We start from the raw sequence: 27,862 nt of genomic DNA on the forward strand, positions 1-27,862 counted from the left end.
TTTGATCGCAAAATGCCCATTGTGTTACCTTTAACCAGTGTAACTGGCCTTGTGAAGGTAAGCTGGACAGGTGTGTTGTGGGCTAGCTGGAGCGCTAACGTAGGAGGGTGTTTCTGACGTCAGCGACAGGAAGGCATCCATCCTTTGATCCATGAGCTTTAAGCTTGGAGACGATGGCTGTAAATATTGGACTTACAACAATTTTCCATTCCATAGAATATTTGCTATTCTTGTGTAGATACCAAGGTGTAACACAGGTCTGGAGGGTCCCCCGTCCATGTCGCGTCCTTCAGAGGAGACTGAAGAGATCAGGTGGCGGCTGAGAATGTATCGTCCCCCTTCGCCATCTGATTGAGAAAGTTTGGGTACAAATACTGTGCTGCGCCTCAAGTCTGTGTAAATCCATTGGTGCATGAATGACGCCCAAATCCCCCCCCACCCTCGTTTTGCTTTGCTCGATTCTTTTAAATAACAAGAGACGATATTTAAATTATGTCGGGTTTTCTAATTTCTACCATATTTTGCACAGTGTGGCTGCCTTTGCTGCCAAAATGTGTTTACGCCGCTCTCTCTCTTTCTCTCTCGCTCTCTTTCTGTGTGTGAGCGTGCGTGTGCATGTGCGTGCACGGTACCTTCACCTGGAAGGTCAGAAAGCCACCTGGGCCTGGGTGTGAGCACGGTGGCGTCGGTACAGGCGACATCACGAGCCGCCAAAACCGGCCCAAAGGTGCGTTTTCATTTCTGTGAAGCAGCTTTGGGACCTGAGGTTGAGACGTGAGCGAGGGGAAGCGGCGAGTGGCGATGGCGATGGCGGCCGGAGAGCCCTCATACCGGGACCCCCCCAGTGGCGGCTGGCGGGCCGCTCTGGGGGGGCCATTGTGGCGGGTTGTGAGAGGGAGATTTCACTTGAACTTGAGCCTTTTCTGTGTACAGGCAAACCAACATGGCGGCGATGGTGGCAGGTTTGGGAGTGTGTGTGTGTGTGTGTGCGTGTGTGTGTGTGTGTGAGTGTGCGTGTGTGTGTGGGTGTGTGTGGGTGTGTGTGTGTGTGTGTGTGGGGGGGGTGTCTTTCTTGTAAATTGTGATTCTGTGGTCTTGCTGCACTTTTTCTTTTCCGTTCTCCCAGAAGTGCGAATTGTGTGAGAGTCTCTTGCACTTTTTATTGTTTCCATTTCTTTTAAATTGTGTTGCTCCTCTAAGCAACCGAGACGTGAGTCTTTTTACCGGGAGAGTGGGACAAAATCTTCCTGGAATTTTTAAAGGGAACGCCAGAAACGTGGAGCCGCAGTTGTTCTCCGTGACTCCGCCCAACTGATCCACTTTCTTTGACTCATTTTTTTTTCCATTGAAAAGATGAAATTAAAAAATGACCTCTATGTTTTTGCTGATAGTTGTGGACGTGTTTCTTTAGTTTCTGTCCTCTTCTGTATGACCACCGACCATCTGGGGGTAATTATGGCTCCTCGTCCACACACATCCGGCACAAACGCGCCACTTTTATCCGCTTCTCGTTACATTAACAACAGTTTTTAAAAAGACAAAAATTGAATCAGCAAAAAAAATTTTTTTTCCTCTTTTTAACTCATTCAAACATATTCGACAGTTATTAGAAGCACAGGAAGGGAAAAAGCTGAGTTTTATTAGGAGGAATTCTGGCGGCAGCTGTGTGCCGACGCAGAAGGAAACACACTTTGCTATTCAGGGCAGGTAGAGTTTTGCTATTTGTGATGTGTTCCTGGGTCTGAGACATTCATCATATCTGCTGCGTTGGCCAGACCTGGCTGAGCAATAGCAGCAGGGTGAAGTCGAGCTGATCAACAATTCCCCCCCCCCCCCCCTCACCTTCTCCCGTTCAGGGGGGAGGAATTCTGAAACAGGCGCCTTTTGGACCTTTCTGGGGAGGCGATTCTGCAGCTTTTCTGACCAAAACAGTCACCAAAAACTCATCCATCCGTTCGCTGGCTGAGCTCCAACCCTACCCAAAATCCCGCACTACACCCCAACCCCCTACCACCCTGCAGACACAAAAACCCACACTGCCTGGATTGTGACACATGCACACACACACGTGCGCTTGCACACACACAGCCGAGAGCCCACATCTTCTTACAAGCTTCATTAGACTCCCTTTAAAACCTCTGAGGATGTTATGTGTGTTTGTTTTTTTACAAACCCAGTTGAATAATAGTATATATATATATATATGTGTGTGTGTGTGTATGTGTGTGTGTGCGTGCGTGTGTGCATGTGTGTTACAGTGAGAGAGAGACTTCCCAGCCAATTACCACGTCTCCCAGACAGACTGATACTGCCTAGGCTCTTGCCAGCCAATCACGGAGAGGGCTGCTCACAGCCGGGCCATAGGTGGTTGCTATGGCAACCGGCGGGCCTGTTTGCATGGTGGCTGATGGAAGAGTGATGGATTACAGTAATGGGATGGAGAGAGTAAAGAAGAAAGGTATAGGAGAGGGTTAGGATGGGAGGAAGAGAGAAAGAGAAAAAACAAAAACGAGGGGAGAAAGATGGACACGGGGAGGGAGGAAGGGAGGGAGGGAGGAAGGGAGAGAGGGGAGGGAGGGAGGGAGGGAGGGAATGAGGGAGGAGGAAGGGAGGGAGGAAGGGAGGGAGGGAGGGAGAAGGAAGGGAGGGAATGAGGGAGGGAGGAAGGAAGGGAGGGAGGGAGTTAGGGAGAGAGGGAGGGAGGGAGGGAGGGGAGGAAGGGAGAGTGGAGGGAGGGAGGGAGGGAGGGAGGGAGGAGGGAGGGAATGAGCAAAACTCATACATAAAGATATTGAAAATGTATGAATGCATCTGAAATGAAGCGATTTACAAAGATGAAGACAGAGAATGGAGGAAATGATAAAGAGAGAGTGGGGGAGGAGAGAAGGGGTAGAACATATTGGGAAATAGGGTGGATGGAGGGAGGGAGGGGGGGGGAGTGGTGCTCGGTGCGGTGTGATTGAATTCCTCTCTTTGCCTGCTCTGTCTGGGCTGAGATTGTCTGTCGAGCCATCTGTCCTTGGAGCAGACAGACAGGTAGACGCATGCAGACACGTCTCACCTCTCACCAGTCAGGAGGTGTTTGAGGAGCTCCGCCTCCACACACCTGGAAAATGCATCCACCCCCAAGTCAGAGGGCGTCACAGCCAAAGATCGACTTCCTCTTTTGTTCATCGCGCTTTTTTCCTTAAATATCAGACCTTTTGTTGCCAATTCTCACCTAAAATTAAAATTTGTTCAGTTGGTGCCTGAACAACAAAGACTCGTGGCGTGTGCGTGCACGTTTGCTGTGGAAGCTGGGGATGATGGGATGTTTGAGTCAAGGATAAACGTGTGCATGCAGAACCAAAGCCTGTGCTTGTTCTCTGTAACAAGTTCAAGTCAATGAAGCATTCAGTCCAAAACATGTCAGTGACACTTGACTTTAAAGAACTCCAGGAACGGGCCAAACTTCGGGGGCTTTGATGTCCTTTGAAGCTGTTTTCAAAGACAAAAACTGTCAGTGGCGGGATGAGTTGGGAGAACTAACACTGCCCCCAAGCGGCGATGCTGCGCAACTGCAGTTATTTTGGGGAACTGCAGGTCTGAGGAGAAACAGAAGTTCACTTATTTAGAGATGGAAAAGGAGCACAAGGCACCAATCATGAGAGGAGAAAAGGTGTTTTCCCTTTACTGCTGGATCCTCTGCTACCACTTTAATTTGCATTATAGCGTAAAAACGTGCTGCTTGCGTCGAATCCTGTGAGGTTTATTTACATATAATAGACAACTTACTTTAGCTTTTTTGTTAAACCACTGCAGAGTATGTTTTGTTAGTTGTGTACTCTGATATTTCCAGTGAAAGGCAGCGCAGGAATGGGAAAAGACAAAGCTGGTTAAATAAAGCTGGTTTCAACCAGCCTCTCTGGCTGTAATACAGTCAAACAAAAAGGGTTCAGGACATTTACCAAATATAGATTACTTTATGATCATCACTTACTTGGCCATTTGTCCAGATATAAAACTGCTAAAAAAATCTTTATTCTTTTATATTAATCTAGAAAAGGTTATTAGAGTAGGAAGGAGGCTACAAACATATATGAGCTGTGTGAAACCCCACATCTGCTGACTTATATTGGTGTTATCTCCAGTGAGCAGCTGCAGGGGGTCGTGCACGTTTCCAACAGGCTGGTAAAGGAGTGAACTTGCATTGACCGATTAAACGGCCGCAGCAACCTCATGTCACCTCAAAGTTTACATTTAAAATAAAGCTGAATGCTTTAGAGTATTTCTGCGCCAGTTCTGTCATTAAAACGATGATTTCGTGTGTAATCATTTACAGTATATAGACGCATTCTGGTATTCCTAAAAGCCTCGTGCACGTCATCTTCAGCCCTTCTCACAGGGAGCGGGAGGAGCTCCGACACAGCAGGAGGGGAGAGGAGGTGAAAGGTGGCGAGAAGTCACATTTGGGTTTCAGCCCGGGGCAGCAGACAGGTCCGCAGGTGAGTGTGAATAAATGCTTTATTTCACACATTTCCACCAACAAATGTGTTCAATTTCAACCGATTTCAAGTCGTAAGATTCTGATTTCTTCGGCTGTTGTTCAGGGAGTCGTTGCTCCCGTTTTCCAGCACGTTTTCCCAGGTATTCCCACGTGTTTAGTGTCTCTATTCTCAGCGGTCCAGCATGCGCAGCGTGGTGGCCTGGTGCCCTCTGCTCTTCCTCCTCGCTGCTCGTGCAGATGTTGTGGAGCGTTTTGAGGTTCGTTTGAACATCTCAGAACGTCACATCTGGCTCTGCACACATCTACTGAAGAGCACCTGGGATTTGTTTTTCCAGGATCAGCCAGAATGTCTGAAACATTTCTACGAAGAGAAGGTGCCAGAGTGGGGGAGTTCTACCCCCGGTGCTGCCCGTCTCTGCCAGCGCTTCGATAACAGGTGCAGGCGCCAGTGGTGACGATGCCAGAATCTTTGGAAATGCCTTATTCAAGACTTCCGACTGCAGTTAAATGCCAACTCTCTGCACCAGGTTCCATTTTGCAACTCTCTTCGACACCAACCGGCGAATTGCCGTCTACTCGGCCTATTTTTTCCAGCCAAGCAATGGAGGTGGTCGAGAGAAACGGTGGTTTGTGGAGCCTCAGGTTGGTGTGGCCAGCCACCATCAGGACCTTCTGTAGAACTCCTACTTTTTTCTGTACAGTTTGGATTCCAGGTAAACTCTGAGGAATGTTGCTGTGACTACAGTTGGTGAACATGTCCTGGCCAGCAGGGATGAAGGATGGCTACTGGCTCGGGAAGGACCACCCAGGGGTCTACCTGGGGGAGAGGCAGGCTCTCAATGAGGACTACACTCACTCTGGATTCGACCGTGGTCACCTGAACCCTAATGGACACCATCCAGGTACCAGAGAATGAGACATTTCCCAGGCTAGAACCTGTGCAGCTGTAGGGCTCAGTAGTAGTGAGGGGGCTTCCCTCATATTCACCCGTGGACCATGATGGAACCCACCGGCTTGTTACTCAAAGTGAGATCTCATCTGGATCTGTCAGAACCCTGGGCAGGATCCTTTCATAGGTTTTATCTCAGACGTCTTTTGAATTTAAATATCAGTTTAAACAATTGTGAGCATTGGTTCGAGACTCATCTTTGAGCATTTTAGCACCTTGAATCGGACTTTTCTGAACGAATTTAACATTCTTTTAAGTCTTCTCTGCTCCCCCTCGATCAGAATCTGTGGAGTGACGTTCAGCATCGTTAGTCACACCTCGCTCAGGAATAACAGCATCAGTCAAATGCGCAGCTTTAAGGTGCAGGAACAGTTAGAGAACATCTGTAACATCTGTGAAGGGCGCGACGCCACTGCAGCTTTGGAGTGTGCAATAGTAAAGTCCTATTGATGGGTGTATGACGTGTGTATGGCGTATGTTGGACGTCAAACAGTCGAGGCTCCGATGTCCATCTCCTTTTGCGTCATCAGGAATTTTCGTATATGATGATATTTAATATCCCACTAACGATACAGGCGTTTAACCAGAGCTCACGTGACATTTGGGGTAGTTCCGGGTTAAGGGGTACTTACTTCTTTTTGGCTTCCCCCTCTAACAGTTCCAAGTCGCAACGCCACTTTCACCCTGACAAACGTGGTTCCTCAGAACCCCAAACTCAACCAGAACGCTTGGAGGATCCACGAGTCCGAAATGACGGAACTTTTCCGGGACAGGTGTTCCAAAGCGTTTGTCCTGGTGGGTGCGGTTCCATCCTCGGACCGCTGGATCGTCAAAAACAACGTGCGCCGCGTCAACATCCCGGACTACATCTGGAACGCTTATTGCTGCGTGGACAACAACGGCAGGCCCATCCAGAGCGGTGCCGGTGCGGCCAGGAACACCGAGCAGAACTGGGTAGAGCAGCTGTCACTGGAGGAGCTGGGAGAGCTCCTGCAGCAGTTCTCCGACCAGCCGGTGGGGGCGCTGTTTCACAACAACTGCAGAGCCTAAACGCAGACGAATACTGGAAAAATAATAAATGGGGAAGTTCTACTGATGCAGAGGCTTCAGTGGCTTTATTGAATGGATCATGCATAATTCAGTGCAGTGAGCTGTCCTCACACCCACTTTAGAATCCCGAAGGTCAACAGAATGTCTAAACCTAATTATTGTCTGAAAACCTAAAAACAAAGCCAAGAATAAAACGTGCCATTCATTTTATAAGCTTTAATGTAATGGTTTTATTGAATAAACTCCTAGCTATGCACCAAATCCATTATTTACTCATACTCAGTCACATACAAAAGAAACCTGATCCGTCTTAGAGAGGTTTGATTCGGCGCCAAAGTCCAGTCGTCTTAGTGACTGGAAGTTTGCAGAGTGTGGCCAGTAATCCCATCAGCCCTCCGAAAACTGCCGGAAGAGCCTCTCTGTCGTGCTGTCTTTGAATTGTGGGACGAAGTGGATCTGGAGAATCTCTGAGAATCCTTCCGAGAGAGCAGGAGCCACAAAATGTTTTCTGCCCAAAGACAGGGAGGAAAGATGTGAATTAACCTGCAACAAGGAGGCCACATACACACTAACCTGTAAAATAACGAGGTTTGATGCAGCAGCACAGGTGAAAAGAAAGGAATTCTTACTTATAGCTGTGAAAAATGATGTCGTTGACTTTGGCATGTTTGGCATCAGATGGAACCATCTCACGAAACTAATAAAGGAGGCACATGCCGTCGTTAGCAGCAATTAAAGAGACGGAGAGAAGCTGTCAAGTGGTTGGCTGGAGTCATACTCTGTTGTTGTGCTTGGCTTGTTCCAGAGAAGCCGAGAACTGGAAGCAGCGACACGGCACTCCTGCAGCCTTCGCCACGTCTACATAGCTGAGGAACAGACAAAGCACCTGTGTTCACACGCCATGTTTGAGGCACCCGCATGGCGCAGGTGTGTCAAGCTAACATTCTTTAAAAATGTACTTTATTTTATAACACGGTCTCTGCGTTTCTGTACCTCCGTCGTGCCAAATAGAGGCGGTACAGAGGTTTTTCCAAGAAACCAGCGCGTTTGATCCCAAAGATATGGTGCAACATTCATGTTAAAGTGTCTGACAGTGCAGAAACCCCAGTACCCCCCCCCCCAATGACCCCCTACTATAGGAAGCGTGACAACATGGTCGGTATACCGCCGTCGAGACTCTGGGTCTGGGTTGGTGTTGTCCACGGCAACACTGCGGCCGTCTTTGAGCGCACGCTGACATGCAGACACGCAGCTTTGCCAAGAACCAAGCGTGTCCTGATGAGAAGAGGAGACAAAAGAAAGGACATCACCTTTGAATTAGGGCGTCATACGAGGCGAAATGAGCTCATGACACTAATTATCTTCACGCCTTGAGAGAAAATGACTATTTGGTGCACAAGAAGCAAAACATGATGCTGAATTACTGAAGGAATCTCACACAATAACTGGGAAAAGCTGCGTTTGCAGATATAAGGAGTCATTATCAGTAAATCATACATGTATCAGTTATACATATATCACATATCAGTTACTTGACTCCACATATACGTTCCTAAAATCTAACCGATGGCTCCACTTTGCTTTACAGCCGTCACGTTCTTTGTTCCAGAAGCTAACCTGGGGGTCAAGAGTCTATTTAAATACTCTGCATCTTGTATAATTGTTCTACAGGGGCGTGTAAGGTTAGAAATATCTATAGTTCCTGGCTCTATAGATCTCAGGCAGCCTTCTGTTAGGGAGTCGGGCGCACTCACACTCACTGAAGGTTAAATGCTGCAGCCTAAAGAAAACAGCTTCCCTCAACTCACCCTGTTGACGTACACGTAGCCTTTTGGAATGATGTGGGTGTGGAAAAACGTCGACTTTCCTGCTGTGGAGAAGCAGAGCGTCAACTAGTGAAGTGGAGACGAGAGCGGAACTCCAAAAACAATCAGCACTTCTTTCTTACATGCTGGGAAACCCACAGCAACAATAACTTCTGTCTGGCTGGAGGTGAGAGAGGCAGACGGTGGGTCGTACAGACGCCCAGAGGAGTCCAGCTTCCTCTAGATCAGCACAGAAAAAGAGAGAAGCACGTGGAGAAAAACAACCCAACCTGTTTCCATCAGCCTTTATTCATGCTCCTGTCACCACCTGCGTCTACTTGCATTTTTGTCTGTCTCAGCAGCTGAAACACTGACAGCAGAGCAACAGAAAAGAAGGCGCCTACATGACTGAACGCACCATCCAGTCCTCCTCGATGTCCGAAAGCTCAATTACCATCACGATCTTAGTGGTGCAATCTGGCTTTAAACACAGACAACCTGCTAACCAGGTAACTAGTATCAGTTTAAAAAAGCCACGGCCCTTTGGCCTTTTTGCCACGTCGGGGTTTCGGCTTCCAAAAAGAGCAGAATTGTCCTGACAGCAGGTGGGTGGAACTGGGTCCCACTGGTTTTTGCTGGTTCTGACCGATGGCACTGATGCACATCTTCCTATTCCGTGTTTCCAATCCTCAACGCTGCCCGTTCACTTCTGCAGGTCTTCAGACCTTCCTGATGCAGAACCTGGTGTCTCAGTCTTGCTAAAGTTTGTGAGGCTAAACTATTTTCCACAGTATTTAGACATTACACAATGTGTATGAATGTGTTAGAGGGTACTCACAGGGTCAAAAGAAGGAAGGTTATAGGGGGCGCTCTTCCAGCCCAGGAAGAACTCCTCGGGCGTATGGAACCGTAAACCAATGTTCAGCGCAAACTACAACAACAAAAAGGGATAAAAAGATTCCTGATGCAACCAGATTCCGATGCAACCACATTCTCAAATGCTAAAGGCAGTATCTCTGACGACTTTGCATAAAGACCTCAGAACAGGTAAACATGAGACGGAAGGCCTGAGGGAGGGGGGCGGTGGAGCAGCAGGTATATATTGTAGAGGACTCACCAGCCTGTCACTACAGGAGAAATCCTTCTTCCTGCCTGGAGCCCACTTCTCTGGCCGACCTGCAGCATCTTCACAGAGAGGTACCTTTAAAACCTTTGTCCTACGTTCTACTTCAGGCCGTCTGGCAAAGCTACTGGGCATTTCAAGCACTTTATTATAACAATAGTCGTCAAAAGGCAGAAAATTAGTCAGTCATAGTGCATGAAAAGAGATATAAAAACATACTGAACAACATCAGGTACCATTGAACTTAAACATGTTGCTCTGTAAATATTAGAGTGTTATATCTGATATATTATAACATTGTAACACTGTTGCACTTAGAAACATAATTAAAAAGCCCACATATGTCCTCAAAGGTATTTGGGATATGTTAAAAAAGGATCTGACCTGTTGATACTCTGAAGCATCTACAAAATGCTAAACTAATAAATTAATCTCTTATTAAAGATTTACAAATAAAAGATGCAACTGTATCTTTATAAGATTTACAGATTAATAATCCCACAGTGGTAGGACAGTTCAGGTTCAAGCTGAATTAACATTTTTATATTGTGATCAAGTCAAGGCAGGAAAATAACTGACAGCTTGTCAGTCGCACCCTGCAGAACTGACAGCACCGGATCCAAGGAACAGATTATTATTTTCATCATTATTTTAAAACCACCTACTTAGAAAATAACTCACCTCCAACATAAAAACTTCTGGCCAGATCAACAGTCACGTCATCATTGGCCTGAATGGGGGAAACAACAATAAGCTTAAACTATTAAAGATGATCCACCTGAGGCGACTATAGCACAGAGGAATACCAAAAACACCCTGATTATGATAGACAGCTTTCTCAGTAATTACCTTGTCACACAAGTAATTAAACATTCCCATCACTGGTTTTCTATAGAGACCAGGACCACTGGCCACGAACACCTGAGACACAACAGAGACGGACACATTAGGCAATAGTGAGGAGAAAAGGCTCCGAGTCGGGCTTGGGTGCCACCAACCTGCACAGCAAGCTGCAGCGTGGCCAGGACGTCCTCCACTTTAGACTTGAAGACTTCTGGTCTCAGCTTTCCTTTAGCGATCCCCATTTGATTAGTAAAGAATGCAACCTGCAGAAAAAGAGCGAGGATAGTCGAAAATATGCACTGGTGAATTAAAAAGAGCCCAAAACAACAATGATGTTTCTTTCATTATTGCAGTTTGAAGCTATTAAATTGAACTCCTCCCCACCTTGTATCCATTTTGAAGCAAGCTAGCAAGTCTTGGCTTGATCTCTGGGTACAGGATCCTTTTAATCAAACATAGAAATGAAAGGAAATATTGAAATGTGTCCCATGTAGGCAACTGGATGAGTGAATTTAAACATGTAGATGTAGACAAGCCAAGACCACGGCGTACTTCCAATCATTTGGAGCGGTAGGGAAGACTTTGCCAGACTTGGTGGTGATAATGCAGCCGTCTATATCAAACCCAGCAATCTGAACAGGAAGAGAGTGGAGGAGAAAGTGAGGATAAGTTGCACACAACATTAAGCCGTCTCTAATTCTGATAGCGAGCTGACGTGAACATTTTAACGTTGCACAGTCAGCTCGACAACCCTCTTCCATTCTCTGGCGTCAGTAAATGCTGTGCAGCTGAGGTCACCTTGTCACTCCCTTTAACACCTGCAGCAGTGTAAAGTAACAGGTTGCCAATCTGTTGCCAGCTGCTCTTTAGGCAGCCTGTCGGTTCTGAGCACGAAGAGCTGCCGTCTTTGCTTTCGGGTGTGAACTTCTCTGCCATCTCCTGAAGGTGCTTGAGCTTCTCCTCTGCTCGTCTCTCCTCCTCGTCTCCTTCCTCTTCCTCTTCATCCTCACTCTTTCTTTGGCGTTTAACCTCAGCATCCTCTTTTTCAGGACTAAGTTTTCTTTTTGACGACTAAAAAAAAAAAGACAACACAACTTCAGGAGAAAATGCAATAATACAATCAGACCAAATGATACACACTTTGGTTCTGTGCCAATTTACCTTCATGGGAGAGGTAGAAAAGAAATCCTTGATACTGCGCTTGGGATTTGCACTCACTTGTGTCTCTTTGCTTCCCCCTTGTGTCTTATCTTTAGCTTTTTCTCCTTTCTTTGCAGTGCTGGTAGCTGTTCTATTTAAATTCAAATCAAAGCACAGCTTAAATGGGTGGTTTTGGTTGACAAGGTAGAGAGTACCTCCGTCAGTGAGAGTCCCTGACAGGCCCTGGCCAAGCGGTACACCATCCAGGAAAGTAGGATTTGGTCCCAACTAAAGAAGACAAATTAGCAATCACAGACATTGTTATACAGAGGGCACAGAGTTTAAAGGACAGAGGCAATGTGGGTGGAACAGCAATGCCATCAATCTTCAGACATTCACAGCCGATGTTTGAAAAGTGTTGCGTCACAGACAAGAACTGATCTACCTGTTTCTGGTCAGTGGTCAATGAGTGATGTGGGTCTGTTCATACCTGCGTAACAACAACGTCCTGGTCTGCATAGCAAGCTACCACTTTCACTGAAAGACAGAAAAAGATTTACTCTTTCAAAATAAACACCCTTATTTCGATGGTTACTATCTTGTACCATCAGTAGCATGCCTTTGACCAAATTACTCATTTCACTATGGCTTGCATGACGAAAATTTCACAATTAATTGGGCCACATTTCCTTACCCTGGTTCCGAGAACATTTCTTGTCGGTGACTCTGGTGTCCGGACTTCGGCCGAGAACCACAGGACGTCCATCCTCAAGAGAGATCCGAGCTCCGGTCTGGCTGACGAGCGTGCACGACATCTGGGAGCCTTTATTGCGTCGTATCGTGTCGAATGTAAAGTTTAGATGTATGAATGAACATAAACGAGGAGATGAAATTACCGTGACAAAGTCTAAAGCGTACAAATTCTTCGATTCGATCAAACTTTTCGGCGTCAGTAGAAAGAAACACCACTTTAACTAAACATCGCAGTCCGTCCCAATAAAACGCTCGACAGGCAACACGTTACTCTACTCACATTTGTTCCGGTCCGGTTTTGCAAATATGGACATCCATTGAGTGGAACTTAAGCATCATGAAGTTGATTTTATCGAATTATTTTATGATGATATGCTTGCAATTATAGATACTTTTTAGTGTAATATGGGCAATCTTTTATTTTTGATTGCTTTCTTTCCTTTTTCCTCTCAATGTATCAAAGTGTGACATATCTAAACACAACTATTTAATGTTTTTAATTTGTAATTACCCTTTCAGATTTAACAACTCTACCAACTTTCACCATGTCCACCAAACCTACCCAAGATTTCGAAGAGGCTTACAAGCTTTTGGTCAAAGGCTTGACTCAGCTGGACTTCAAAGATTCCGATGTTCCTAGTGAGCTGGCTCTGGTTGGTGATGCCTTCCCTTTGGCAATCAACAGCCAAGGCCAAGTCCTAATGGCTGCCTCCACCTATGGCCTTGGAAGGATAGTGGTCCTGGGTCATGAGTCCTGCTTGTCCGAATTTCCCAGTCTGGTAGAGAATGCGGTGAATTGGCTTAGAGGAGATGGATCTGCCAACTTGTCTGTTGCAGTCCACCAAAATATTAAAGCGGCTGCTGACGAGCTCTGCCAATACAAGTTTACTGTGAAAGTTGTTGGGGGGTTTAGGAGTGATCTGGGGGTTGGTGTTTATGTGACAGATGCCTACAGCGTGGCAGCAGATCAGAAATCCCTGGTGACATTCATGAAGTCCGGAGGAGGAATCTTGATTGGGGGGCAGGCCTGGCATTGGTCTGCTAAAAACCCTGGGGTGGAGCCGTTGCTTAATTTTGATGGGAACAAGGTGTCTGGAGTAGCAGGGATCTACTTTACTGAGAAATTCAGTGAAATGGAAACTCTGTCCATCTCCCCAGAGGTCCCATACTCCTGGATGTCTCTGAAGTGAGTGTATCACACATCTGAAGCCTTTAATCAGAAAATCTCTCATTCTGCTGAAAAGTATCGCCTGCAGTTTTCCTTTTATCAGTGTCAATTCTTTTTTAAGATTTCTGTTGATCTAAACTGGTGGATATGCTCTCAACGTCTGTTGAATTTGATCTCGTACAGACCGGCCAGGGACTTCAACGATGACCTGAATTTCTTGCTCAAAGGGGTTAAAGAGCTTGATGTTGGTTCAACATCAATATTTTCTGAGATTCTTCCTCACGGCTCACTGGCCTTTCCCATTGGAACCACCGAGGACGGACGGCCATTTCTGGCAGGAGCCTACTACGGCCTGGGAAGAGTCCTCGTTATTTCTCACGAAGGATGTCTTTGCAATCAGGTACAGTTAATATTCGAAATTACATGAAATAATTATTAAGTTCTAGATATTCACTTCAACACAATCATATTTTATTGGGAAATACCATAAACATCAGTAGTCTTTTATATATTTGATATGATTCTATTAATGTGATTTACAAACTGCTGCCTTCCTGCTTTTAATCAAAGAACCTGTCCACCTTCTGGAGCAACGCCATCCGCTGGCTGGATCAAGGCCGGAATGGAGTCGTCGGCGTTGTGGAAAAATGCGCAGTCCCGGTTCTCAGCAAGTCAGGGTTTACGTGCGAGTACACAGACTTCCGAAAAGACCTGAGTGTTTATATGGGAATGGCATACAGTGGTGCTCATGCAAAGGAGATCCAAGACTTTGTTGCTGAGGGAGGAGGCCTAGTGATTGGTGGACATGCCTGGTACTGGTCATACGGCGGAGGAAATGTAATGACAGAATTTCCAGGTATGACAATGCAAGTTCATTTTGGGAATCAAATTCACCACAATCCATAGGCTCAAACTTCTTTTGGGGAAACGTCTTTCCAGGAAACAAGATCCTGAACAAAATGGGCCTGAGTCTGCTTGGAGATACAATTGATGCGAGCATTTACAAGGTCCCTGAATCCAGCCAAGCCATTGTGGACAACTACCATTTCCGCCACATGTTATCCCAGTTTGCTGGTCATGTCTTGGAGGAAAAGGCACTCAGCCAGCACCAGACAGAGTCTTTTCAAAAGCTGAGCAGCCACTGCGCCAAGTTCTTGCAAATGAGAGCTTATGGCTGCTCGTCCTATATGCAGGTTCTGCTCGCACTCTATGACCTCATCGTGAAGGCAGGCGTGCCGCAGGTAAGTCACCGAGCTAAAGCAGCCCAACGACAGGCTGCCGTTCAGAACGGTGACTGTAGCCATTGTGGTTGCAGGTGTCTGAAAGCAGCCCGGTGACGAGTCCCAAAGACCGCCTCCTTCTGTTCATGGGCTCAGAAATGTACAAGGCCTTCCCTGATCCTGATGTTCTCCTGCCCCACCTCATCAAGGACATCCCAACCTTACCAGTGGTCAACAGCCAGAGAATCAAGATTAATGTGGACACAGCAGGTGAGACGATGGCGTTCCAGCACAACCGCTGCCCAGTACATTTGCTTTTCCATTGTAAATTGGAACCTGTGGTGCTGTTGTTATTTGTCTTAGGAGGCTTTGAGTGGATCAGTACCGGTCTTTACCTCTCACCTGGTATGAAGACAAATCTGACCCTACCAGCAGCAATTGTCAACAAGGGATGGAAGGTACCAGACTGTTAAACTAGTCCAGCTGTGGCTGCGAGAAGACCACTAACCTTCATGTCTCCTTAGATCCAGATCGGCTGTCAAACAGACTATCTTAGTCACCAGCAGCTGATTAGAGCCCCGTCTGTCCATTTAAGAGTTCCCATCACTTCAGAAAAGATGCAGGTGCAGAACCTGTGGGGCGGTCTCATCTACCTGTTGGCCCCATCCCAAACCAGAGTGACAGGGGTCGAGATGGTCGTCCAGCAGGCTGTGCTCGCACCATATTATAAATCTGGTGAGTCTGGGATTGCACTGAAGCTGTGAGATATTTCTGAGGTTCTACACAGGACGAACCCCCGTTTTTATGGTTATAATTCCCTTTTTAGGTGTGACCACAGCTGACGACTGGTCGCAGCGGCGTGCGGCTCCATCCCCCTGGGCAGAGTTGGAGTTTGACAACATCATCCTGACTGTGTCATCAAAAGCTGTCCGTGACCTTGAGCAGGTTGATGAGCTGGCACAAGTCTGGAATAACATAATGAAGACCGTCGCTGAGCTCGCCGCAACACTGCTCAAATTTCCTCGCAAGGAACGCATCGTGATTGATGTGCAGATTTCTCGTGGTAAGCGTGTCAGGGTTCGATCGAACAGGAGCCAGTTAACGTAGATCATTTCCCACCACCCACACGGAAGCACTAAAGTCTTCATCCCATGTCTGTTGGACAAACAGGGTGGATGCATGCCGGCTATCCCATCATGGGACAGACTTCCACCGCCTACCTCATCACCAACACCACGAAGATTGCTGGGGGCATGTGGGGTCCCATTCATGAACTGGGACACAACCAACAGAGGAGCTGCTGGGAATTCCCACCACACACCACTGAGTGTACTTGCAACCTGTGGTCAGTGTACGTGCACGAGGAACTGCTGGGATTTAAGAGAGCAGAGGTATCAGGCTGTTCTTGAGGTCTACTGGAATTTTCTGTTGTTCCGAGTGTTGCTGTCTCATGCTGTGTGGTGCAGGCTCATTCAAACCTGACTTCAGAGAGGAGAAAAGCTCGGATGAAGAAATACGTTGCAGACGGCAGGAAGCTGAGCGACTGGAGTGTCTGGACAGCTCTGGAGACTTACCTGCAGGTGAGACACCTGCCTGATCTCCCTCCCCCTGATCATAAAGCATGAAGATGAACAATGTGGCTTTTCTTCTCCTTCTCTCTTGTAGCTGCAGGAAAAGTTTGGCTGGGAAGCCTTCAAGAAGGTTTTTGCTGGCTACTTTGAGATGAGCAACTTTCCTCACGACAACAAGGGAAAGATGAACCTGTATGCTGAAACCTTCTCCCGTGTTGTGGGAATGAATCTGTCTGGATTCTTCAAGTCCTGGGCTTGGCCCATCGAGGAGATCACTGAGGAGGATCTCTCTCATTTGCCCCCCTGGACCGACCACCCCATGGCCCAGTACAACTGAGGATCAGCCTCCTGGTGATCAATCAGCCTCCTGGTGATCAATCAGCCTCCTGATGATCAATCAGCCTCCTGATGATCAACAGTGCAGAGCTTTGATCTTGTAACTTCTTTTAACCATTTAGCTTTTATGGGTTTGGGGTTGATCCTTGGGTTTTTCTGATATTCCACTTCTTTGTTTGCTTCCTCCCCCAGTTGAGCAGCGGGTGTAAAAGGTCTCTGTTGCCTTAACTTAGTCACGGGAGACTTTTAATCTAATCCAGTTTTATGAACTCATTTTGTTGGTTTTATTCCCTGGTTATGACAGATGAAGTCGGTTGGATCAGAGCCAAGTACGAAACCCCCAAAACAGCCCGAGGTTCTTCAACTTTTCACCCTCAATTATGAGGACGAGAGGGGGGGGTTTCAAAAGTGCAAAAGTTTTGATGATTTAATTGACATATAATCTAATTGAGATTTGTCAGCTCATCATCTAACCTCATAAAAATTCTATCATAAAGTTGGGTTTTGCTTTCCCTGGTGGTGAGGACCTAGAAATAATGCAATAATAGGTGCTTATTAGGGTGATAATTATATTAGACAACACTTGTGCGGCTTCAGGGTGAAATATAATCTTTGGTGGATGTCTTAAATGTCTTAATCCCCATGTAGTCTGCTGCCTTACCTGATATCATTACAATCCTATTTGTCTTTTCTGTTAATCAAGACAAGCCTAATAAAGAATTAATTAACTCCTCATCACTTTTTGAGTCATTTGTGCTTGATTGAGGGGAGTAATCTGAGCCTGTGTGGAGTCTGTTGCTCCCTTATTAGAATGATTTTATTAGAACCAGCGATGTAATTCTGCTTCATTTCAGGTGTGTTGTTGCTGTTGCTGTTGTTGTTGCTGCTGTTGTTGTTGTTGAGGGACTAACCTGGTGGTCATCACTGGTACTCGCCCAGTAGAACCACAGCGCCCTCTGGTGTCAGATAAATGTACGAAACTGGTCCGAAAAAACATCGGAACGAAAGTGAAACTGAGGCTGAAGAACGTCGTTAAAGTCTTTAGGTCAGGTTAGACGGTCCTTTGTGTTCCTGAGACACATTAGACTCCTTATCAGGGTGGGAATATCAGTGGGTTTGGATCAGGATCAACTCCGACACAGAATCCGGAGAAACTGGACTGGGTTTCTTCTCTTGAAGACGTTTCACCTTCTATCCAGAAGGCTTCTTCAGTTCTGAAATCGCTGGGGAGAGAGCTTGAAAATATATAGCCCCTGTGGACCATTAGCATGCTAATGATCTGGGTGGTCACCTGAGAGTCGTTAGCAGGGTCGTTCGTCGGGTCGTTCACCTAGTTTCTGTTGAGGTGTCTCCCCTTTGTCTGCTGGATCACATGGTGATGAGTCACTGGATCTCCTGGAATGGTGTGAATGTTTGTTTTGCTGTTGGAAGGAGTGGAGGACTGCATTGTATGTGGGTGACAGGAAGTGCCTCAGGCCACCACCTCTGTGTAAGGATGGTTTTTCCAATTTAACATGGATAGCTTCCTTGACCCCCCTTTTAAACCAGCGGTCTTCTCTGGCCAGTATCCTTACTTGGCTGTCCTCAAAGGAGTGCCCACTCTCCTTTAGGTGTAGGTGGACTGCTGAGTCCTGACCTGAAGAGGTGGCGCGTCTGTGTTGTGCCATTCTTCTGTGGAGAGGTTGTTTGGTTTCCCCAATGTACAGTTCCTTGCATTTCTCCTGGCACTGTACAGCATAAACAACATTACTTTGTTTGGGTCTTGGTGTCTTGTCCTTCAGGTGTACTAACCTCTGTCTGAGAGTGTTGCTGGGTTTGAAATGAACCTGTATGTCGTGTTTCTGGAGGATCCTCCTAAACTTCTCCGAGACTCCAGACAGGTAGGGGATGGAAACGCTGCGGCGTTTGTTTCTCTCCTCCTCTCCTTTGCTGAGGTCTCGCTTTCTTGAGGTCCTGGTGAGGTCCTGGTGAAGGCCCCAGTCAAAGGGTCTTAGTAGTTCTTAGTATCATCATTGGTTGTTTTGTCATCCACCTTTTCAGACCCTCCATCCATTTCATCATGACCACCCAGCCAACACAGAACCTCCATGAAGAGTCTTACGCACGTCTCATGAGAGGCGTGAAAGAACTGGACCTCTGTGGTCCCAGTGCTCCCAGTGACCTGGTCCTCATCAGTGACCACGCCTTTCCTCTGGCGATGAACAGCCAAGGCCAGGTTATTATGGCTGCTTCTCTGTACGGCCGTGGAAGGATCGTGGTCCTTGGTCATGAGGGTTACCTCACTGCCTTTCCTGACCTGGTGGAAAATGCCGTGACCTGGAATTGTTGATTTTACATTAAATCGTGTGCATATTGAACATTCTCTGCATCATTCGTGGTTTCCCGCAGTGTGTCAGGCCGTGGGCCTCTTCCAGAGCGGCATCTACCAGACCGGGCGGGAGAACAGGTCTGCCATCTGGGCCCCGCCAAATTCCTTCAACTTTCACAGCCCCCCTTTCCTTCCAAACTGTTTTTTCATGTGGAGAAGCTTCTTCTTGATCACAACTAAGTCTTTCCCTGTCGTATCTTGGAAGAATTTCATGCACTGTTTTCTCTGCCAACAACAAATTGTAACTTGGTTTATAACCTGCTGCCTTCTTTGCTGCCTGATCTGCCGCCTCATTACCTTTTCCCTCTAAAGAGTTCTCCTTGCTGTGACCTTTGCACTTTACGACTGCGACCTCTGCTGGTTCCATGAGTGCCTGTGTCAGTTGCCTCATCTCTGCCTCATGTTTTATAGGAGATCCTGATGCTGTGTTAAAACCTGCCCGCAACCATTGACAAAGTTCTAAGTGTATTGCTCCCACTACATATGCTGAATCTGTATAGATGGTCACTCTCTTTCCCTTTGATATTTCTAACGCTCTAATAACTGCCTTCAATTCTGCAAGTTGTGCTGACTCTTTACCTGTTAGGTTTCCTGTTTCCACTTCCTCAAAATCTTCTTCCGATTTTCTAACTATTGCATAGGCAGCTTTCAGCCCCTCCTGTGGGTGTCTGAAACAACAGCCGTCTGTGAATAGTATTTCATCTGGATCCTTTAACGGCTCTGTCTTAAGATCTACTCTAATTTTTTCATCTTTCTTCACTTTCTCCTCACATCTGTGTGGTTCACCCTCTCCCATACCATCTGCCATATTGATCCCTTCATGTGTGTATGTTATGTGTGGTGCAGTTAAAATCTTGTCCATCCTGGTCTGTCTAAGTGAGGTCATGGTGAATGCTGCTGAGCTGACCAGTGATACCACACTATGTGTTGTAAGAACTGTCAGAGCGTAACCCATCACTAAATGTGCTGTTTTTTGTAAAAGTTTTGCTACCCCTGCTACCTGCCTTACACATGGTGGCTGCCTGTTTTCAATGGGGTCCAGCATTATACTTGCATACATTAATACTTTCCTTTCACCCCCTTTTTTCTGAAAGAGAACACCATTTACTGTATGTTCTCCTTCAGAAACATCCAAAAAGAAAGTATCTTTATATTCCGGAATGGCAACACATGCAGATGTCGTGAGTGCCTGTTTAAGAGCAATGAACGCTTTCTCTCCCTCAGTTGTCCATGTTAGCCGGGCTGTCAAATCACGCATTCCCTGTTCATTCACCATTGTACGTAGGGGCGTAGTCTTTTCTGAATATGCAGGAATAAAATGTCTACTATAGCTCGCGAGACCCAGAAATGACAACATTTCCTTTACAGTCTCTCATACCACTCATTCTGTTCAGCAAAGTTGACCTGTGCAGCCACACCTTCAGGCCCAACACACAAACACGGTGATGTAATCATCCAGAAATTTCCCTGTAACTTTTCTCTAAACGCATCCTGATACACCTCATTGTTCTCAAGGTCGTAAAATAGGGTGACATGATAGGGATCAACTGGCGGGGCAAAAGGACTTAGCATCGACAACCAGGACCTCCAGCTCTGAAACAATGCCACAACACCGACACCAGGTGAGGTCTCTGGCTCAAGTTCTCCCCAATAAATGTCCGCCCACACCCCCTGTTCTGGAGAGAGTGTCGGAATCATCAGCATTTGTCCCTTCACACCTTGGTGTGAAATACAGCAGTTCAGTTTCATTCCATTAGGAAATTGCACCAAAAGACCTTTATCTCCACACAGAATAGCTGCTCCTGTCCTCACAAGGAGATCTCGTCCCTACAGGTTGATATGGCCATGTTGTGAAATGACAAAGGGTGCAACACAGTCTGTCTGGCAACACGATTCACTAATGGCACCGAAAACGGCAGTCTCTCCGGGCTTCCTGAGAACCCCACAAGCTCGACGGTGTCAGATGAGATCGGCTCCGGTGATAAATTCCATGAGATGGTGGAACACTGCCTGGTACCTCTGGGTAGTTGTGATATGGACAGTCCCTTTGCCAATGACCGTACCCTTTGCAGGCGTGACACTGATCTTGGCCTAAGTACCCGCCTATCAAGCCGTATCCCTGCCCGCCGCGTCTCCCACACATGCCTCCCCTTGGACTGACCCAATACGGGTTTATCGGAGCAAAATCTTGCTGCGGACCTAGCGGATCTGGCTGCACCTGCCGAGAAAACTGCTGAACCATCTGTTTCTCTTCCTTGTGTTTATCATTTAGCTTTTTCTGTGCTTCATCTAACTGCATTTTTAGGAGCTGTTCCTGCGCTGTCATCACCCCCTCTTTCTTTCCCTGTTGTTTAGAACCAGGATGGCACCCTGTGGCACACATCCATTCCTCTTTACACCTTGCAAGGAATCCATGTGCCGACTCACTTTCCTCCCACTTAAATCTTAAATTCTGCATTGCTCCTGGAGATACTGGAAATATCTGTCTCATAGCTTCACCAACCCTGGATGCACATGGGCCAAAACGTGCAGCATTAGGTCTGTCTTTAATGCCTGCTGCTACCTCAACTTTATCCAAATCCCAGAGAGATACCTGTCTCCCTAAAATTCCTCTAAAGTCTCCCATTGCCAACTGCATGCTCTGTGTTAAACTGAAAAGGGTAGACCTCCACTTGCCGCCTCCCTCTGCGGGTGGGGGCATCTTATCCACCAAACAATTAGTGTCTGTGATAGCAAATGGAACATATACTGGTTCCTGTCCTCCTCTTTTCTGTATCAGAGGGGCCTGTAGCTGCGGCATTCCTGAAACGGGCCCCTTACTCCTTGTGTGTATTCCTGTTTGACCCGCCTCCTCATTATTTATGGTCCCTGTCAATGGTACGCCTCTATACTCACACTCACTCTCTTCCCATGATTCTAATTCATATAATTCTGTCTGAGCTTCAACAGGCTCCTGAACCTCCAATTCTCCAATAAATGTAGCCAGAATTTTGAAGGTATCTGTCTTATTCTCGCTCTCCTCTTTATCACTGCTATAAATCAATCTTGCCTTCTCCTCCCTGTGCTCAGCCCTGGCAAATCCTCCTGATGGATCAGCTCTTTTCACTTGTTTTGTTTGATTGCTAAGTGTTTTAAAGACATGTAATGCAGATTTTTGACTGTCCTGTTTTTTAAATATAGTTTGTTGGGAGATTTTAGGGCGAACCACCTGAGCTTCTTCTCTAAATTCAATTTTTCCTAAGTTATCTTCAACCTCTTCCTGTCCCTGTTTGATCCTGCTAACCTGTCTCCAAAGTTCACCCACTGTCTCACGTAACTCCTGCATTTCTTCATTTCTGTCCACATCTAACTGACCACTGTTAATAGTCAAAACTGGCAATTGATATGGGGGTGGGGAAGAGGTAGTAGGTAATGATGGGTAAAGAGTGGTGTTAAGTGTCAATGTCTGGTTTGGATCTTCTAATGAAGGCTTCTCTACATTAGGCACTCGTGTGACCCCCCTAGATCTGCAATAGTGCACTGCTGCACCTGCCACAGCCACAACATGTATCCTTCGACGCTTATCTTCCAACTCCTTACCCTGTTTTTGCCATGATTTTCCTGCTATAAAACCTAATTTTGGATTATCAAGATGATCCTGTAATATAGTGTGAATTTCTGACTCCCACTTACACAATGCTTCAGCTAAATTAACCTTCACCTCTGGAGGGGGAAGTATCTTCTGCTTCTGAGCTTCCTTCCACAACTTTTTTATTGCATCCAATTCTCTTTCCCTGTCCTGTTCTTTCATGCCACTCACCACCTGATCAAGAGTCCACTTCCATTGTTCTTCCACAGACCGAGGATAGGGAGAACATTCTCCCTGATCCCAACACGCTTTACCACACTCCAGTTCCATCTTTAACTATGCTCCCAAGTGAGATTGAATGTGAATGACTCCAACGGTCAACTCAATGCCTCAGTGAAACAAGCTTCTAGATCAAACGTCTTTGATCCGGTTCCACTCTGGGGGTTAATTCCCAAGGACAAAGAGCCTTTTAATTCACGTTCACTCTGGCACTTTTCCAACCCACACAAAAACACAAATCTCGGGCGTCGGGAGTGTCCGTCCCGTCAACCGCGCTCCAAGTCCCAACCCAAATCTTTTTCATATACAGTGCTGTGTATATGCAATACAGCACTGTACTAGCTCCGGTTTACTCTAACCGTACTTACGGACTCGAACCGTACTTATTTACGGACTCGAACCGCACTTACTAACGGACTCGAACCGTTCTTATTTACGGACTCTAACCGCACTTACTAACGGACTCGAACCGTACTTATTTACGGACTCGAACCGTACTTACTAACGGACTCGAACCGTTCTTATTTACGGACTCTAACCGCACTTACTAACGGACTCGAACCGTACTTATTTACGGACTCTAACCGCACTTACTAACGGACTCGAACCGTTCTTATTTACGGACTCGAACCGCACTTACTAACGGACTCGAACCGTTCTTATTTACGGACTCGAACCGTACTTACTAACGGACTCGAACCGTTCTTATTTACGGACTCGAACCGTACTTACTAACGGACTCGAACCGTACTTATTTACGGACTCGAACCGCACTTACTAACGGACTCGGACCGTTCTTATTTACGGACTCTAACCGCACTTACTAACGGACTCGAACCGTTCTTATTTACGGACTCTAACCGTACTTACTAACGGACTCGAACCGTTCTTATTTACGGACTCGAACCGTACTTACTAACGGACTCGAACCGTACTTATTTACGGACTCGAACCGTACTTACTAACGGACTCGAACCGTTCTTATTTACGGACTCTAACCGCACTTACTAACGGACTCGAACCGTACTTATTTACGGACTCTAACCGCACTTACTAACGGACTCGAACCGTACTTACTAACGGACTCGAACCGTTCTTATTTACGGACTCGAACCGCACTTACTAACGGACTCGAACCGTTCTTATTTACGGACTCGAACCGTACTTACTAACGGACTCGAACCGTTCTTATTTACGGACTCGAACCGTACTTACTAACGGACTCGAACCGCACTTACTAACGGACTCGGACCGTTCTTATTTACGGACTCTAACCGCACTTACTAACGGACTCGAACCGTTCTTATTTACGGACTCTAACCGCACTTACTAACGGACTCGAACCGTTCTTATTTACGGACTCTAACCGCACTTACTAACGGACTCGAACCGTACTTATTTACGGACTCTAACCGCACTTACTAACGGACTCGAACCGTACTTATTTACGGACTCGAACCGCGCTTACTAACGGACGCGAACCGTTCTTATTTACGGACTCGAACCGCGCTTACTAACGGACTCGAACCGTTCTTATTTACGGACTCTAACCGCACTTACTAACGGACTCGAACCGCACTTACTAACGGACTCGAACCGCACTTACTAACGGACTCGAACCGTACTTATTTACGGACTCGAACCGCACTTACTAACGGACTCGAACCGTTCTTATTTACGGACTCGAACCGTAATTCCTGCAGTCATTTCAATATTTTCTATATTTGTATCTGGAATTTATAACTAGGACACTTCAATTGACAGTGACGACAATTTTTTTGGAAATTGCCAATGTGCAGAACTTTTGATTAAACAGGTGTCTGCTTACCTTTTATTAGGGATCCCTTTGTCGTCAGTTGTCCTCCGAAGTGACCATTGTTGAATTCTTTGCCTCAGATGACTTCTCTGTCTTCATCACGTCGGGGTCACCAAATTGTTGGATTGCAGTACCTCTCGTGTGTCACTGCCATTCCGCGTGTTTTTTAAATGAAGACTTCAAGAAAACAAATGTCAATTTTAAAATGTATTTAGCAAACAGAATCAATTCAAGATACAAATATTACAGAGCTCTGGGCCAGTTCATAACCCTACAATAACAGAGTCAATTGTCAGGGCATGAAGTCTGACAACCTAACTATCCGTTGGCCCAGTTTATATAGAAAGACATATGTAATTATTGATGCTAATTCAGTCCAATCCAGTCCTTCTTCTTGGGTGACTTCATCTTCTTCTTCCTGCCTCATTTGGTGTTGGTGCGGTCCTTCTCCATTGTCTTCTCAGATGGCCAGGTCAGCGGTCTTATTCCTGTGCAGGAACTTATCAATCACCAGTAAATTATGCTGTCATATTTTATGATGAGGGTCTACCATTTCCTGTCTGCCTGGCTCCAACTGTCTAAGCAGTATTCATGTCAAAGAAGGGTCAACTGGCTTGCTTATGTGTATTCCTACTAAAGATTATATAGTATTCCTAACTTCTAAACTAACTGTAACATAAAACAAAAACATATAGTCTAACACATGCTAATAAGATAAAAGATGCTAACAATATAAACTAATTCTCTTCACCACATAGATTCTAGTTAAGTTTCCAAACAAGTTAACTTCACCGTGTTGCAATTTGAAATTATAATAGCACGAGTTCAATACGGTCTTTCTCCAAAAGCGCGTGCGCGTTAGATGAAAATACCGCAAAGTTTCTCAGTAGGGACGAGATCTTCTGAGTAAACAATTAGTGTCAAGTTCGCCTTCAAAATGCCAGGAAAAATGCACGAAAGCTTCCGCGATCTACAACTGAAAAGGCCACAGATCGCATTCCTTGTTGCCCCTTTTAAATGCCCCGCACTGTTTTAAAGCCCCGCACTGTTTTAAAGCCCCGCCAGTCACAGGTGAGGCTGCAGCTGAGGTGGAGATGATCGATCTTTGTGAGGAGGACCAACTGAAACCTGCTTTAAGGTATCGCTTCTCAAATAGTGGGGCGCGCCCGCGTGTGACCCCGGAGAACATGTTTTTTTATTTTTCGCCGTACTAGAATAAAGTGTAATCGCACATCCCACGCGCACACACCACAGAGCAAGAAATAGGAAGTGCAGTGAACAAACCCTCAAGAGACAGCATGAAAAAATACTTAACAGTGATGAAAAGAAAGGCGGAGAGAGACGGAGATAATGAGACAAACGAAAGCTAAGACGAGGAAATCTGACGAAGCCTTTATAGCGCTTGGCTTCACTGTGACTACGGTGGGAGACGAGGAAAGACCGGTGTGTTTCCTGTGTCTAAAAATGTTGGTAGGACAGCATGGAGCCAAATAAATGAAGGCCTCACTTAAAGACATTACACCCCAGGCACGCTGATAACCCTAACCCTGGTTAACCCTAAACCTGGTTAACCCTAACCCTAACTTAAAGACATTACACCCCAGGCACGCTGATAACCCTAACCCTGGTTAACCCTAACACTAACCCTAACCCTGGTTAACCATAACCCTGGTTAACCCTAACCCTGGTTAACCCTAACACTAACCCTAACCCTGGTTAACCCTAACCCTGGTTAACCCTAACCCTCACTTAAAGACATTACACCCCGGTCACGCTGATAACACTAACCCTGGTTAACGAAGTCCACAAACAAAAATATAATAATTAAAATATCTTTTTTTCTCTTACTATGCATGTTGCTTAGTGGGACTTCTGGCATTCCTTGCTCACGCGGGAGCAGACAGTTTTGAAATAAATGCTTACCTGCTGTTCTTTTATGCATGGTGATCAGGCAACAACTCTGCTCACATTTGTTCCGGTCCGGTTTTGCAAATATGGACATCCATTGAGTGGAACTTAAGCATCATGAAGTTGATTTTATCGAATTATTTTAAGATGATATGCTTGTAATTATAGATACTTTTTAGTGTAATATGGGCAATCTTTTATTTTTGATTGCTTTCTTTATTCAATAAAACCATTACATTCTTCAATGTATCAAAGTGTGACATATCTAAACACAACTACACTGTAAAAACTGGGATTGGGATTTATTAACAATTAATTAAAAAACATAATGTATACATAATAAAAAAGACTATGTGCAGTTGTGAATCAAACTGAGCTAAACTGAACAAATTTAAATGAATTGTTGATTGAAATTTACTAAGTTTTGTTTGAATAAAATCAGCTAAAAAACACTGCGTACATTTTAATAGTATTTTATGAGAAAGGCCAAATATGCAAAAAATTGATCAGTTCTACGAGCTGTGAGGTTTTTGGTTTTAATCACTTTTTTTTTTACACTTAAGCCCAGTGCATTTTGGGTCACTTCCCGCCGCATCGACGTTATTTCACCATCTGCGACAGATTCCACGCATTGCTGTTTCCCAAAGGTAAGAACAGTTTAATTGCTGGTATTTTACAAACATTTTATAACCAAATTTCTGTAGGAGCGGAACATTAATTCGCGTCACTTCCATATAGATTCTAGTTAAGGTTCCAAACAAGTTAACTTCACTGTGTTGCAATTTGAAATTATATTAGCATTAAAATGATATTAAAATATAAAAGTAATGCAATTATTTTAACGTCAGTTCCTAGAGTATAATGTTATACTATGTGTAACAGCCGAGGACAGGCCTGGCCAACCCGCGGCTCTTTGCCTGGTTTCATGCGGCTCTAACGTTCATATCGAAGTTTGGTTTTGGGTTTTTTTAATGTGCGTGTTCGCTTCGCACGAGTTCAATACGGTCTTTCTCCAAAAGCACGTGCGCGTTAGATGAAAATACCGCAAAGTTTCTCAGTAGGGACGAGATCTTCTGAGTAAACAATTAGTGTCAAGTTCGCCTTCAAAATGGCAGGAAAACCTGCACGAAAGCTTCCGCGATCTACAACTGAAAAGGCCACAGATCGCATTCCTCGTTGCCCCTTTTAAATGCCCCGCACTATTTTAAAGCCCCGCACTGTTTTAAAGCCCCGCACTGTTTTAAAGCCCCGCCAGTCACAGGTGAGGCTGCAGCTGAGGTGGAGATGATCGATCTTTGTGAGGAGGACCAACTGAAACCTGCTTTAAGGCATTGCTTCTCAAATAGTGGGGCGCGCCCGCGTGTGACCCCGGAGAACATGTTTTTTTGGGGTTTTTTTTGCTTACTTTACTAGAATAAAGTGTAATCGCACATCCCGCGCGCACACACCACAGAGCAAGAAATAGGAAGTGCAGTGAAC

The 27,862-nt window shown here is 45.8% G+C and overlaps 3 protein-coding genes across 4 annotated transcripts in view; 2 read left to right on the forward strand and 1 right to left on the reverse strand.

Annotated features, from left to right (window-relative positions):
* The first annotated feature begins 4,354 nt into the window (after positions 1-4,354).
* Positions 4,355-6,738, forward strand: LOC101071591 (endonuclease domain-containing 1 protein). The gene is made up of 6 exons (XM_011608744.2): positions 4,355-4,484; positions 4,590-4,743; positions 4,822-4,922; positions 5,014-5,128; positions 5,232-5,388; positions 6,094-6,738. Exons 2-6 carry the CDS (start codon positions 4,669-4,671, stop codon positions 6,483-6,485), a joined length of 840 nt encoding a protein of 279 aa, XP_011607046.1. The 5' UTR covers positions 4,355-4,484; positions 4,590-4,668; the 3' UTR covers positions 6,486-6,738.
* On the reverse strand, positions 6,699-12,415 carry pnkp (polynucleotide kinase 3'-phosphatase). Of its 2 annotated transcripts, XM_029844087.1 has the most exons (18): positions 12,315-12,407; positions 12,091-12,219; positions 11,887-11,933; positions 11,418-11,684; positions 11,055-11,327; positions 10,809-10,888; positions 10,641-10,698; positions 10,412-10,519; positions 10,263-10,334; positions 10,095-10,143; positions 9,408-9,475; positions 9,129-9,221; positions 8,434-8,530; positions 8,294-8,355; positions 7,651-7,760; positions 7,264-7,351; positions 7,115-7,182; positions 6,699-6,993 (listed from the first exon to the last, which is right to left on the reverse strand). In XM_029844087.1, exons 2-18 carry the CDS (start codon positions 12,209-12,211, stop codon positions 6,873-6,875), a joined length of 1,782 nt encoding a protein of 593 aa, XP_029699947.1. In that variant the 5' UTR covers positions 12,212-12,219; positions 12,315-12,407; the 3' UTR covers positions 6,699-6,872. The 2 variants fall into 2 exon arrangements, with proteins under 2 accessions (XP_029699947.1, XP_003968787.2); XM_003968738.3 differs by having other exon boundaries at positions 12,091-12,415.
* Positions 12,416-12,694: 279 nt separating this feature from the next.
* LOC115246528 (uncharacterized) overlaps positions 12,695-27,862 on the forward strand; it is an 89,106-nt gene continuing 73,938 nt past the window's right edge. Inside the window, 5 exon segments of the mRNA XM_029844166.1 lie at positions 12,695-13,335; positions 13,501-13,717; positions 13,888-14,173; positions 14,257-14,558; positions 14,633-14,807. Of these exon segments, the coding sequence (XP_029700026.1) occupies positions 12,695-13,335; positions 13,501-13,717; positions 13,888-14,173; positions 14,257-14,558; positions 14,633-14,807 (1,621 nt within the window).

The sequence above is a fragment of the Takifugu rubripes genome, chromosome 11 (genome assembly GCF_901000725.2).
Source record: "Takifugu rubripes chromosome 11, fTakRub1.2, whole genome shotgun sequence".
Lineage (NCBI taxonomy): Eukaryota > Metazoa > Chordata > Actinopteri > Tetraodontiformes > Tetraodontidae > Takifugu > Takifugu rubripes.

Coding starts and splice junctions, on each gene's coding strand:
- LOC101071591 (XM_011608744.2), top strand. CDS start 4,669: ATGCGCAGCGTGGTGGCCTGGTGCCCTCTGCTCTTCCTCCTCGCTGCT. Junction 5,129..5,231: donor GGTGGTTTGTGGAGCCTCAG/GTTGGTGTGGCC, acceptor CTGTGACTACAG/TTGGTGAACATGTCCTGGCC. Junction 5,389..6,093: donor CCCTAATGGACACCATCCAG/GTACCAGAGAAT, acceptor CCCCTCTAACAG/TTCCAAGTCGCAACGCCACT.
- pnkp (XM_003968738.3), bottom strand. CDS start 12,211: ATGTCGTGCACGCTCGTCAGCCAGACCGGAGCTCGGATCTCTCTTGAG. Junction 11,934..12,090: donor GAAATGTTCTCGGAACCAGG/GTAAGGAAATGT, acceptor TCTGTCTTTCAG/TGAAAGTGGTAGCTTGCTAT. Junction 9,222..9,407: donor TCTCCTGTAGTGACAGGCTG/GTGAGTCCTCTA, acceptor TTGTTGTTGTAG/TTTGCGCTGAACATTGGTTT.